This window comes from Jaculus jaculus, chromosome 8 (assembly GCF_020740685.1).
Source record: "Jaculus jaculus isolate mJacJac1 chromosome 8, mJacJac1.mat.Y.cur, whole genome shotgun sequence".
NCBI lineage: Eukaryota > Metazoa > Chordata > Mammalia > Rodentia > Dipodidae > Jaculus > Jaculus jaculus.
The window spans coordinates 141,407,975-141,420,847 of NC_059109.1; the positions used below are offsets into that span (position 1 = coordinate 141,407,975).

At 45.4% G+C, this 12,873-nt stretch overlaps 1 protein-coding gene across 2 annotated transcripts in view; it reads right to left on the reverse strand.

Moving 5' to 3' along the window:
• The window catches only part of Zbtb46 (zinc finger and BTB domain containing 46), a 100,222-nt gene that overhangs the window by 49,619 nt on the left and 37,730 nt on the right, over nt 1–12,873 (reverse strand). For both annotated transcript variants that reach the window (XM_004669518.2, XM_045156351.1), the window contains one exon: nt 6,571–7,540. In XM_004669518.2, the coding sequence (XP_004669575.1) occupies nt 6,571–7,507 (937 nt within the window). In that variant the 5' untranslated portion in view covers nt 7,508–7,540. The remainder of the gene's footprint in view (nt 1–6,570; nt 7,541–12,873) is intronic.

Consider the following 12,873-nt stretch of genomic DNA (forward strand, 5'->3'; position numbering starts at 1 on the left):
GATCTCTATTCTGACAACTGGTGTCACCCATCTCCCCAAGCAGGGAGACACTGCAGGGCATGGCCAGCACTGGACCCTGCAGGAACCTTGTCTCTAGCTGGAGCTGCTTTGTGGTCCCAGTGTATTCTCAAAAGTCCCAATACAGCTGGGCCTGGTGTTATACATCTTTAATCCCAGAACTCAGGAGGCAAAGGTAGGAAGATCACCATAAGTTCGAGGCCAGCCTGGTGCTACAGAGTTAGTTCCAGGTCAGCCTGGGCTGGAGACCCTGCCTAGAAAAATAAATAAACAAACAAAACAAAACAAAAAATCCCAACACACAGAGGCCCAACCTTACCAATGTTCAACACTCTATAAAACCCATAGCTCTCCACCAACTACACATCCTCATTCTTGCAATCTTTTAGGAAGAGGCATGGACATGTGGCAGAGGCCCTGGGCTGTTCATTCATCACACTTGAACCATTCCACCTCATGGAAGTATTGCTAGCCACCCTGAGGACTGTCACCTGCCTCTCTGCAGACACAGGAGAAAACCCAAACATGGGACAGCCTAGAAGGATAAGGGCCCAGCAAGAAGGCCTGCCCATGTCTATAAGATGTCTGTCCCAAATATTTTAGTACCATCTCATACCAGCTGTCTCACAAATGAAGTTAACTTCAATGAACACTACTGTCTCCTTGAGGCTGCTACGTGAGAATGCATTTGATCTTTTTTTTTAATTGCTTATGAATTTTACTTTATGACTCTATCAGGTGTTGGTCATATTCCCATCAAGTTATACTCTTAAATCCTCTCTCCCTCATTTCCCAAGTATTTGACCTTTCAAAAAAATATTTATGGACTGGGGAGATGGCTTAGCAGTTAAAGCGTGTGCCTACAAAGTCAAAGGACCTTAGTTTAATTCCCCAGGACCCATGTTAGCCAGATGCACAAGGAGACACATGCATCTGGAGTTTGTTTGCGGTGGCTGGAGGCTCTGGCACGCCCATTCTCTCTCTCTCTCTCAAATAAACAAAGTTTAAAAAAATTATGCCATGTACGGTGTAATGTACACCTTTAACCCCAGCACTTGGAAGGCACAGGTAGGAGGATCGCCATGAGTTCGAGGCCATCCTGAGACTACATAGTGAATTCCAGGTTAGCCTGTGCTATCAAAGAAGGAAGGAAGGAAGGAAGGGGGGGAGGGAGGGAGGGAGGGAGGGAAGAAAAAGGGTTGGGGAGATGGCTTAGCAGTTAAGGTGCTTGCCTGTGTAGCCTAAGGACCCAGGTTCAATTCTCCAGGTCCCATACAAGCCAATGCACAAGGTGGCACATGCATCTATCTGCAGTTGCAGTGGCTAGAGGCCACTCTCTCTCTCTTTCTCAAAAAAAATAAAAATTTTTTTTTAATCAAAAAAACAAAAAAGAAGCCTAGCATGGTGGCACACGCCTTTAATCCCAGCATTTGGGAGGCAGAGGTAGGAGAATCGCCCTGAGTTCGAGGCTACCCTGAGGCTCCATAGTGAATTCCAGGTCAGTCTGGGCTAGAGTGAGACTCTACCTCGAAAAAAAACAAAAAATTAAAAAAGGCCAGGTTAGGATTAGGGCATGGTGGCACATGATTTTAATCCCAGCAGAGGTAAAAGGATCACAGTGAATTTAAGGACATCCTGAGAATACTGAGTGAATTCCAGGTCAGCCTGGGCTAGAGTGAGTCCCTACCTCGGGGGAAAAAAAAAAAAAGAAAAAGGGAGGGGTCAGCTGCAATTGAGAGATTACAACCTTTGAGATAGGGCCAGCTGACCTGCACTGGGGCAATAGGAAGAATGGAGACTCTCTTGAAGGGGCCTGAGTGCTCAAGGAGTGTCCTGTTCTTCAAAGTCTGCTTTATTCCCCCCTGGATTAACAAATTGGCACCCTACCTGGTATTGTGGAGTATAAGAAATGCTGGAAAGAGGGTCATTGAGTTTGCAACAAGGTCTTGTGTTTTGGAAATGGCCATGGGCAGTGTGAAGCGGGCTTGCTGGTTGCCTGCATAGAGAACCCATGGGGCCATGAGGATGAACTGTGGATTGCAGTGGAGACCCAGCAAAGATGCCGGGACCACAAGATGGCTGCTAAGGAGCTGCTGGCCCCGATGAAGTTTTCCAGGACTGTGAGTAGCCTAGCTGGAGGGGCGGACTTGGAATGCCAGAGACTTGTTGCTGGTTAAAATTGTCGGACTTGAAGATTTGTCACTGGCTAGAGTTCCTGGACTTGAAGCTACAGAGTTTGATGTTTGCCCTGGTTGTTTTAAATCTTGTATTGGTTGAATGTTTCTTTGCTATGCCCAATGCCCTCTTTTGCAGTGTGAATATTTATTCTGTGCCATTATGGGGTTTTTTGAGCTTATTTTTTGGTATTATGGCTATCAAAAGATCTTGAACTATGGGGATGTATGAACATGATTGGGATTGATAAAAACTATGAGGACTTTTTTTTAAAATATTTATTTATTTATTTATTTGAGAGCGACAGACACAGAGAGAAAGACAGATAGAGAGAGAGAGAATGGGCGCGCCAGGGCTTCCAGCCTCTGCAAACGACTCCAGACGCGTGCGCCCCCTTGTGCATCTGGCTAACGTGGGACCTGGGGAACCGAGCCTTGAACCGGGGTCCTTAGGCTTCACAGGCAAGCGCTTAACCGCTAAGCCATCTTTCCAGCCCTATGGGGACTTTTAAAGTCAGACTGAATGTATTGTATTTTACATCATGTATGGATATCAGTTTGTGGGGGCCGGGGCGGAATGTGGTGGTTTGATTCAGGTGTCCACCATAAACTTAGGTATTCTGAATGCTAGGTTCCCAGCTGAAGGAGATTTGGGAATTAACACCTTCTGAAGGGAGTGTATTGTTGGGGACAGGCTTATGGGTTTTATAGCCAGTTTCCCCATGCCAGTGTTTGATATACCTTCCTGTTGCTGTCGTCCACCTTATGTTAGCCAGGGGGTGATGCCACCCTCTGCTCATGCCATCATTTTCCCCTGCCATTGTGGAGCTTCCCCTCGAGCCTGTAAGCCAACATAAAGCCTCTTTTTCCCAGAAAAAAAAAAAGGAGGGGTGCTGGAGAGATGGCTTAGCAGTTAAGGTGCTTGCCTGCAAAGTCTGAAGACTCATGCTCAACTCTCCAGGTCCCATGCAAGCCAGATAAACAGTGATGCAAGCACTCAAGGTCACACATGCACACAAGAGGGTGCACGTGTCTGGAGTTTGATTGCAGTGGCTGGAGGCCCTTGCATGCCAATTATTTCTCACACACACTCTCTCTTGCATAAAAAAAGGCCAGTCTACTATTGGGCTTGCCTCCAAAAAAAAAAAAAAAAAAAAAAAACTAACAAAGATGATGCATGTATGTATGTGTTTGAGAAAGAGAATGGGCATGCCAGAGTCTTCTGTCACTGCAGATGAATTCCTGATGCATATGCCACTTTGCAGGTCTGGCTTTATGTGAGTACTGAGGTACTGAACCTGGGCTGTCAGACTTTGCAAATAAGCACCTTTAACCACTTAGCCATCTCCCCAGCCTACATTTGACATTTTTTGTGATTTTGATTTTTTAAAATATTTTAGTTTAATTTACTCATTAGAGAGAGAGAGAGAGAATGGGCACACTAGGGCTCCAGTTGCTACAAATGAAGCCCAGATGCATGAGCTACTTTGTGCATCTGGCTTACGTGGATCCTGGGGAATCAAACCTGGGTCCTTTGGCTTTGCAGGCAAGCATCTTAACTGCTAAGCCATCTCTTCAACCTGCATTTGACCTTTTGCTTGAAAAATTATTCTTAAAAGCTAAAAGAGGGGCTAGGGAGATGGCTCAGCAGACCTGACATGCAGGAACCATCCTACACTCCAGCCCACACCTCATATCCTCATCTCAGCCCTCAGAATCCCCAAGCACAAGCAGTTCATGGTTGCCTTGGCAACCCAAGGATTTAAGACTAAGGAAAGTACACAGCCAAAATCACTTGTTGGATTCTGAAAACACCTTCTGCTTGTTGACTGCATCTGAAATCTCCAGCCTACAGGCTCTAGCTCATTCCACTTACTAATTTATCATCAACTCTCATGACATATGTGCCCCCAGCATCATCACCTACAGGGTGACTCACTGAGTATGCATAAGTGTTCTAGAATGGATAGGGACGGCCCTCTGCATCTGTGAGCCTCAGAACACACCGACAAAACCCTGGAATTCACCAGGTTTGGGCCAGAGCTGGTAAAAGATTATAAACAGGGGACAAGGGACAGCTAGAAGGCATTGAGTGACTCATCCAGCAGCTCAGAAATCATGTTCTTCTGGGCTGGAGGGGTGGCTTAGTGGTTAAGGCACTTGCCTGTGAAACCTAAGGATCCAGGTTTGATTCCTCAGTACCCATGTAAGCCAGATGCACAAGGTGGCACTTGTGTCTAGAGTTTGTTTGCAGTGGCTAGAGGCCCTGGCACACACAAATAAATAAATAATATTTAAAAAAATAAATCACATATCACATTCTTCTGATTTAGCTGGCTGGGAGGGCCTTCCCTGGGACAACATGCATCTTTGTCCAGAGACATTTGGGGTTGTCATAACAGGGTCAAATGCCACTGGTACCTTGTGAATGAAGGTCAGGGACTCTGCTCAACATTCTCCCATGCTCAGAACACCCCCTCAAAGAATTACTCAGCCTGAAGTGGCATAACACCAAGTGAAACCAGCCTGGCTCTCTACTATGGAGGCTTAGTACTGGGAACAACACAGGGCAATGAGAATTTGAATGAGTAACACAGCATCAGTGTCAAAGCAGAAGAGGCTTCCCAAGCCTGCTTTGGCACTGTTTGATGGATACAGTTTCTGTTGGGAAATATGAAAACATTCTGGAGATGATAGTATTGACAATAGTGACGTTAGCAATATGAATGTGTTTACTGTCAATGAACTGTGCACTTAAAAACATTTACAATGAGGAAGATTTTGTTGTTTTTGTGGGTCTCTTTGTTTGTCTGAGGTAGCGTCTTGTTGTAGCAAATTCACTATGTAGTCTTAGTGTGGCCTTGAACTCATGGCAATCCTCCTACTCTTTCTCCTGAGTGCTGGGATTAAAGGTGTGCACCACCATGACCTGCACTATAAGAAAGTTTTTTTTTGTTTTTTGTTTGTTTGTTTGTTTTTCGAGGTAGGGTCTCACTCTAGTTCAGGCTGACCTGGAATTCACTATGTAGTCTCAGGGTAGCCTTGAATTCATGGTGATCCTCCTACCTCTGCCTCCCAAGTGCTGGGATTAAAGGTGTGTGCCACCACGTCCAGCTGAGAAAGTTTTTTTTTTTTAAACTTTATTTATTTATTTGAAAGTGACAGACAGAGAAAGAGGCAGATAGAGAGAAAGAGAGAGAATGGACGTGCCAGGGAATCCAGCCACTGCAAACGAACTCCAGATGAGTGCGGCCCCCTTGTGCATCTGGATAACGTGGGTCCTGGGGAATTGAGCCTTGAACCTGGGTCCTTAAGCTTCACAGGCAAGCACTTAACCACTAAGCCATCTCACCAGCCCATTATGAGAAAGTTTTTGCATATTTTACCACAATAAGAAAGCTACAGTGATGGAGATGTGGGGCTCCAGAGGAACCTTGATACCTCAGCCAAAAAGAAGAGAGGATACCCTATTCACTCTGCTCAAGAAACTTTTTAGGCAAGGAAACAGGCAGTTTTACCCCAACCTTGGCACATAAGCATCCTTAACATTTGTCACATTATCAAGGTTCAGGACTCTAGATCTTGCCTTGTGCTTTTGGTCCATTCTATCCCAACCTGCTACTGAGGAAGGGCCCACTGTAAGCCATGATTACTAATAAGTGCTCAGCAAAAAGAACAACATCTGATATTCAGTAAACATTCTGTTTACTATCTGTTAGCCTGGGAGCCCTGGAAATTAGTAGAATGGTTCCACATAGGAATAGAGGAGGCACTTACACTATGCAGTGATGTTTGGTAATCAGGAGGAAACAACCCCCTTTTAGTCTGAACTATGGGAACCCACACTAGCGAACAAATGAGACATACTCATCTCTCACTGTAAGGCTCTTGTCTATAACATCACAGCTGGAGACAGCTGAGGAACTGAGGAGCAAAAAGAAGTTTAGAAGTTGACAGTCACTTGATGACTGACGGGTGGCAAGTCAGTGTTAAGGAAAGACCCCATACCTGAACAAAGGCAGTGAGCTCACACCCCACTCAAGGTCAACGAGCTTTCCCAGCTGTCTCCCACTGTCCTGGCTCTGCAGCTCACCCTCTTCACATCCAAGGGTCCCTACCCAGCACCTCTTCACATCAGAGGGTCCCTACCCAGAACCTCTTCATGCTGGTGCTACACTGATGAGATGGACATGCTGAGGCTCCAGATTCCTGCTAGTCTCTGAGACATGTAGGTCACACCAGTTTACTATGAACGGAGGTGACCACAGGAATCTACTAGTGTGAATCCAGAAACATACCACTTCATTCACAGCCAGGAGACCAATGGCATAGTGCCCTGGACTGGCTGCACCCAGCCTGTCACAAAGGAAGGTCTTACTTGGGTCTCGGCTGCTAAATGGCCATCCCGATGTGGGCAGGAATGAGGGCACTGGGGAGCCGGCCTGGCTGTCCTCTTCTACCTGCTGTGTGATATGTCGGACTGTCTCTTTGTTTTTCCGATTCTTCCTCCGGCCTGTGGGCTGCCAGCTATCCCCAGTGCCCTGCTCTGAGAAAGAGTTCTGTATTGCACTGTCCTTGGCGGAAGGCAGCTCACTTCCTCCGTAATGTGATGGCGAGATCTGTTCTTCCTTAATGCGCAGAGACCCATAGCCCACATCTGCAGGCCATAGAGACTGTGAAGAAATGTCATCAGGGCCATCCGCTTTGGGCTCCTGATCCTCCTTCCCATAGCTGCTCCCTCCTTCATGACAGCTGGCAATGGCAGAGTCTCCAGAAGAATTGGCAGGACTTGTTCTCCTTGCCAACCATGGGGAAATGCTTCTTCCAGCCATCACAGCTGAAATCAGGGCCTCTGTGCTACTGCTGGCTGGAGTGCCAAGTTCAAATTCTGACAGCTCATCTGAGGCATCTGATTTGATGCTGATGTCCAGGGCAGCCTTGATGAAGTCATGGCAAGCCTGTACAATGTCTGTCATCTGTAGGAAGCTCGCAGCCGACATTACCTCAATGACATTCCTACTGGTGAGGGCCAGGTGGGCAGAATACATGAAGTCAATGATGGCTTTGAAGCCCTGGGCCGTGACAATGTCCAGGTGTGTGACTGTTGCCTGGTCGGATGTCTTCTGCACTTGGCAGTACAATGTCTTAAAGTAGCGGCTGCTCCCGAGCAGAACGTTTTTGTGTGCCTTGAAGACTTTGCCCTCTACTACGATGCACACGTCACACAGCACACCGTGCTGCCTCTGCTCATTGAGCTCACGAAGCAAGTGCCGGTAGTGGGATGTGATTTCCATATCTTCCTTTCGGTTGTTCATCTGGAAGTCTTGCTGTTACCTCTTCTACAGTCTCTGTGGGGTGAAAGAAAGAGTTACCCACACATGAAATATAGGTGATATGAAATCAGCCAATATGGATGGCAGCAGAGTACATGTGAAGGGCTAGTACTCCATAACACATGTAGCAGTGTGTAGGGGGAGGACCCCAGGGATCCCCAACATTGAGCTTGGACAAAGCAAGTACAGACAAAGTGGAGACAAATGCTGACAGCAGGGTTTTTCACATGACCTAGAGCACAGATGTACCCAGAAAGCTCTGGGCCCTAACAAAAACATGGAGCAGTAAATAGTGGGTGGGCACAGCCCTGTCTTTAGGCAGGAAATCTGCAGTGTTTCCAGGTTTATAATAGACATGGGGTTCTGAACAGAATTCTTTGTACAGCAGCTAACACACCCAGAAATATAAAAATTATTCAACAGGACTGGAGAATGGCTCAGTGGTTTAGGCACTTGCCTGCAAAGCCTAACAAGCCAGGTTCAAATCCCTAGTACCCATGTAAAGCCAGATGCACTAAGTGGTGTGTGCATCTGGAGTTCACTTGCAGTGGCTGGATGCCATGGCTCTCCCATTCTGTCTCTTCTATCTCTCTGTACTTGGAAAGAAAAAGGAAGAAAGAAGAAAGGAAAAAAGAAAGAAAGAAAACAAAACTAAAAAAATTACTCAACAGCTTTCTCACCCAAACTGAAAAGCTAGAACACAGCCTATGGCCTTCATCCTTCATACTTAAAGAAACATCCTTAAAGATGTATAAATAGCCGGGCGTGGTGGTGCACATCTTTAATCCCAGCACTGGGGAGGCAGAGGTAGGAGGATCGCCATGAGTTTGAGGTCACCCTGAGACTCCATAGTGAATTCCAGGTCAGCCAGGGCTACAGTGAGACCCTACCTCACAAAATCAAAAAATATATATATATAGATATTGCCAGGCATGGTGGTGTACACCTTTAATCCCAGCACTTGGAAGACAGAGGTAGGTGGATTGCCATTGCCATGAGTTCAAGGCCACCCTGAGACTACATAGTAAATTCCAGGTCAGTCTGGACTACAGCAAAGCCCTACCTTGAAACCCCACCCCCCCCAAAAAATGTATAAATAGAGCCGGGAGTGGTGGCACATATCTTTAATCCCAGCATTTGGGAGGCAGAGGTAGGAGGATCACTATAAATTCAAAGCCACCCTGAGCTGAGACTCCATAGTGAATTACAGGTCAGCCTGGGCTACTATATGACCTTACCTCAAAATAAATGAATAAAAACTACAAATGAAATTTCTAACTCCCCCCTCCCCCACCAAAACAAAACAAAACACTGCAGAGCAAGAAGAATCCAAAGCAGCAGTCCATAGCCTTAGACCTTGAAAACTTCCAAAACTCCAAATTCATACCAAATGCAGAGAGCGGGATGTTCTGATCTGGGTCACTCACTGCCCAGGAACGGGCTGGGCCTGACCACAGCTGTGCTCCTGAGAGCCTGTCAGAGCCCATGCAACATTCCAGAAGTGGTTAGATTCTCACTAAAGACAATTCTCCTGGCTTGATCACACTCACCTCTTGTCCCACTCTAGTCCTCACAGAGACTGCAAATGGGGTGACATGCAAGAGGGAGCCTGAAGCCTCACACAGCTCTCTGGAGGCTGAAATCTGAAAGCAAAATCACCCAAGAACATGTGCTTGCCCCTAGCCTTAAAGAAAAAAAATAATGTGTGTGTGTGTGTATATATATATATACACACACAGAGGGGGGGAGGGGGGGAGGGAGGGAGGGAGGGAGGGGGGGAGGGGGGAGGGAGGGAGGGAGGGAGGGAGGGAGGGAGAGAGGGAGAGAGGGAGAGAGGGAGAGAGAGAGAAAGGAAGGAAGGAAGGAAGGGGCACACCAGGGCCTCAGGCTTAAGTGGATCCTGGGGAATTCAACATGGATCCTTTGACTTTGCAGGCAAACACCACAACCACTAAGCAATCTCTCCAGCCCCTCCCCACCCCTTGTTAAAGCAGCGTCTCACTCTAACCCAGGCTGACCTGGAACTTACTCTGTAGTACAGTCTAGCCTCAAACTCACATGATCCTCCAACCTGAGCGTCCCAAGTGTGGGTAGTGACACTTGAATTCTTTCTTTCTTTTTTTTTTGTTTTAATATTTTATTTATTTACTTACTGGAAAGACAGCGAGAAAGAGAAAAGGGTAGAAAGAGGGAATGGGCATGCAGGACCTCCAGCCATTGCAAATGAACTTCAGACATGCACCACCTTGTGTATCTGGCTTATGTGGATCCTGAGGAATTGAACCTGGGTCCTTAGGTTTCATAGGCAAGCCCACACTTGAATTCTTATGGGACAGATTTTACTCTTAAAACTGCCTAAAAATGATAAAGTCATCCAGGGAACCATTTCCCCTAATCAAGATGCAATGACAGAGTACATTTCACAGAAGGAAGCCACACACTGTATGAAATGCAGGGACAGAAACCATCTGAACCACAGTCAGTCCCTCTGGGCTGGAGGTAATCTTGGGTCACTACATACATACACACACACACACACTGCAAGGGACTGAAACAGAGGGCATGTGTCTACCACTAAGCTGCATCTTAGCCCTTGTTCTTTTTTAAAAAAAATATATATTTTTTTTTTTTATTGAGAGACAGAAAGAACATGGGCACATCAGGATCTCTTGCCATTGCAAACAAACTCCAGACACATGTGCCACTTTGTGCATCTTGCCTTTCCTGGGTACTGAGGAGTCAAACCCGGACCAGCAGGCTTTGTAAGCAAATATCTTTAACCACTGAGCCATCTACCCCAGACCCTGGCCCTTATTTTGGGGAAAAAGATCTCGTTATATAGTCTAGGCTGGCCTTGGACTCTCAGTTTTCCAGCTTTAGCCTCCAGTAGGCTGGGATCACAGATGTGCATCATATTCTTTCCGTCTTTTGTTGTTTTGTTTTTGTTTTTGATTTTTCAAAGTAGGGTCTCACTCTAGCCCAGGCTGACCTGGAATTCACTATGTAGTCTCAGGGTGGCCTCAAACTCATAACCATTCTACCTCTGCCTCCCAATTGCTGGGATTAAAGGTGTGCACAATCACACCTGCCTTGATTTTTCTTTTTTTATTCTTTTTGGAGTAAGAAGTTTCAGTGGTATAGTGGTTGTTTAGCATGTGAGAAGCCCTGGGTTCTACTCGGCAGAAAGAAAAGGGGGGGATGGAAGGAAAGAGGGAGAGAGATATTGAACTTCTTTAAAAATTAGAGAGGACTGAGGATTCAGTATGGTGGTAGAACCCTCGCCTAGCAAGTATAAGGCCCTGCATGTGATCCCTGGTACCAAAAAAAAGGTAAGGATAGAGGCTGGTAGTAGAGCCTTTGCCTAGCATGTTCTAAGCTCTACATTTAATCCCCAGAACCACAAAAAATAAAAATTCAATTATGGAGAACAAGGAAAGTGACTTTCTTATTTTTATTTTTATTTATTTGAGAGAGAGAATAGGCATGCCAGGACCTCCAGCCACTGCAAACGAACTCCAGATGCATGTTCCATCTTATGCATCTGGATTATGTGGGTCTTGGAGAATCGAACCTGGGTCCTTTGGCTTTGAATGCAAGCACTTTAACTGCTAAGCCATCTCTCCAGACCCAAAGTGACTTTCTTTAGAAGAAATAACTACCACCCATGGTTTGCATTTCTAAAATAATTTCAACATATATTGTAAGTTCTGAAATAAATTATTATCCAATACAGTAATCTTTTCTCTTTCTTTCTTTCTTTCTTTCTTTCTTTCTTTCTTTCTTTCTTTCTTTCTTTCTCTCTCTCTCTCTCTCTCTCTCTCTCTCTCTCTCTCTCTCTCTTTCTTTCTTTCTTTCTTTCTTTTTCTTTCTTTTTTTTTCAAGGTAGGCTTTCACTCTAGCCCAGGCTGACCTGGAATTCACTAATGTAGTCTCAGGGTGACCTTGAATTCCCGGTAATCCTCCTACCTCTGCCTCCCCAGTGCTGGGATTAAAGGCATGCGCCACCACGCCCAGCTCTAAGGTAATCTTTTTAAAATGTTTTATTTATTTATATTCACAAGGAGAGAGAGAGAATGGGTACACCAGGTCCTCCTGTTACTGAAAATTAATTCCAGATAAATGCACCACTTTGTGCATCTGGCTTTATGTGGGTACTGGGGAATTAAACCCAGGTTGTCAGGCTCTGCAAGTAACTGCCTTTAACTTCTGAGCCATCTCTCCAATCCCCAATAAAATAATCTTAAAATCAACTTTGTAGTCATAGTTTTGTGGTAAGAAAAGCCATAAAAAGTCTGGAGAGATGGCTCAGCAGCTAAGGCATTTGTCTGCAAAGCCTAGCACCCCAAGTTCAATTCTCCAGTACCCACATATAGCCAGATGCACAAGGAGGCACAGAGGTAGAAGGATCACTGTAGGTTTGAGTCCAGCCTGAGACTACATAATGAATTCTAGGTCAGTCTGGGCTACAGCAAGACCCTACCTTGAAAAACAAAAAAGAATAGAAAAGTTATAAAAAAAGGAAAAAAGAAAATTTTTTTTTTTTTTTTTTTTTTTTTTTTTTTGCTAGGACTATAGCTTAGTTGGTAGAGCTCTTCATGTACAAGGCTCTGGGTTCAATTCTCAGTACCACAAAAAAAAGTTAGTTGCAACTAAAAGGGCTGAAAAATGATGATCTTTATAGAAGTCTATCTGTTGTAGAGATGAGCAGGACAGGAGGTCTCCCCAAGCTGGGAGAGGTTTGAAGGTAGTGACTTAGGTTTCAAATTTGAAAATTTCTCAGCATTAAAAGGACATATGTGGGCTGGAGAGATTGCTTAGTAGTTAAGGTGCATGCCTATGAAGCCTAAGGACCCCAGTTCAATTCTCCAGGTCCATGTAAGCCAAATGAACATAGTAGCGCATACATCCGGAGTTTGTTTGCAGTGGCTAGAGGCCTTGGCGTACCCATTTTCCCTCTGTCTCTTTCTCTAGCGCGCGTGCGCGCGCTCTCTCTCTCTCTCTCTCTCTCTCTCTCTCTCTCTCTGTCACTGTCTCTAATAAATAAATAAAAATAAAATCTTTTTAAAAATCACATTTGTGGGACTAGGAAGATTGCCCAATGGTTAAAGGCACTTGCTTGTAAAGCTTGCCAGTCTGGGTTCAGTTCCCCAGTACCCACATAAAGCCAGATGCACAGAGTGGTACATGTATCTGAAGTACATTTGTAGTGCCTAGAGCTCTGGTGTACCCATTCTCTTTCTCCATATATATAATTTATTTATTTTTAAAGGACACGTGGAAGTCAGGCCAGCATTTGTGGCAGGATCATGCATGGCGACTGGTCATCTGCCTCCTGTTGCTTGTTAGCA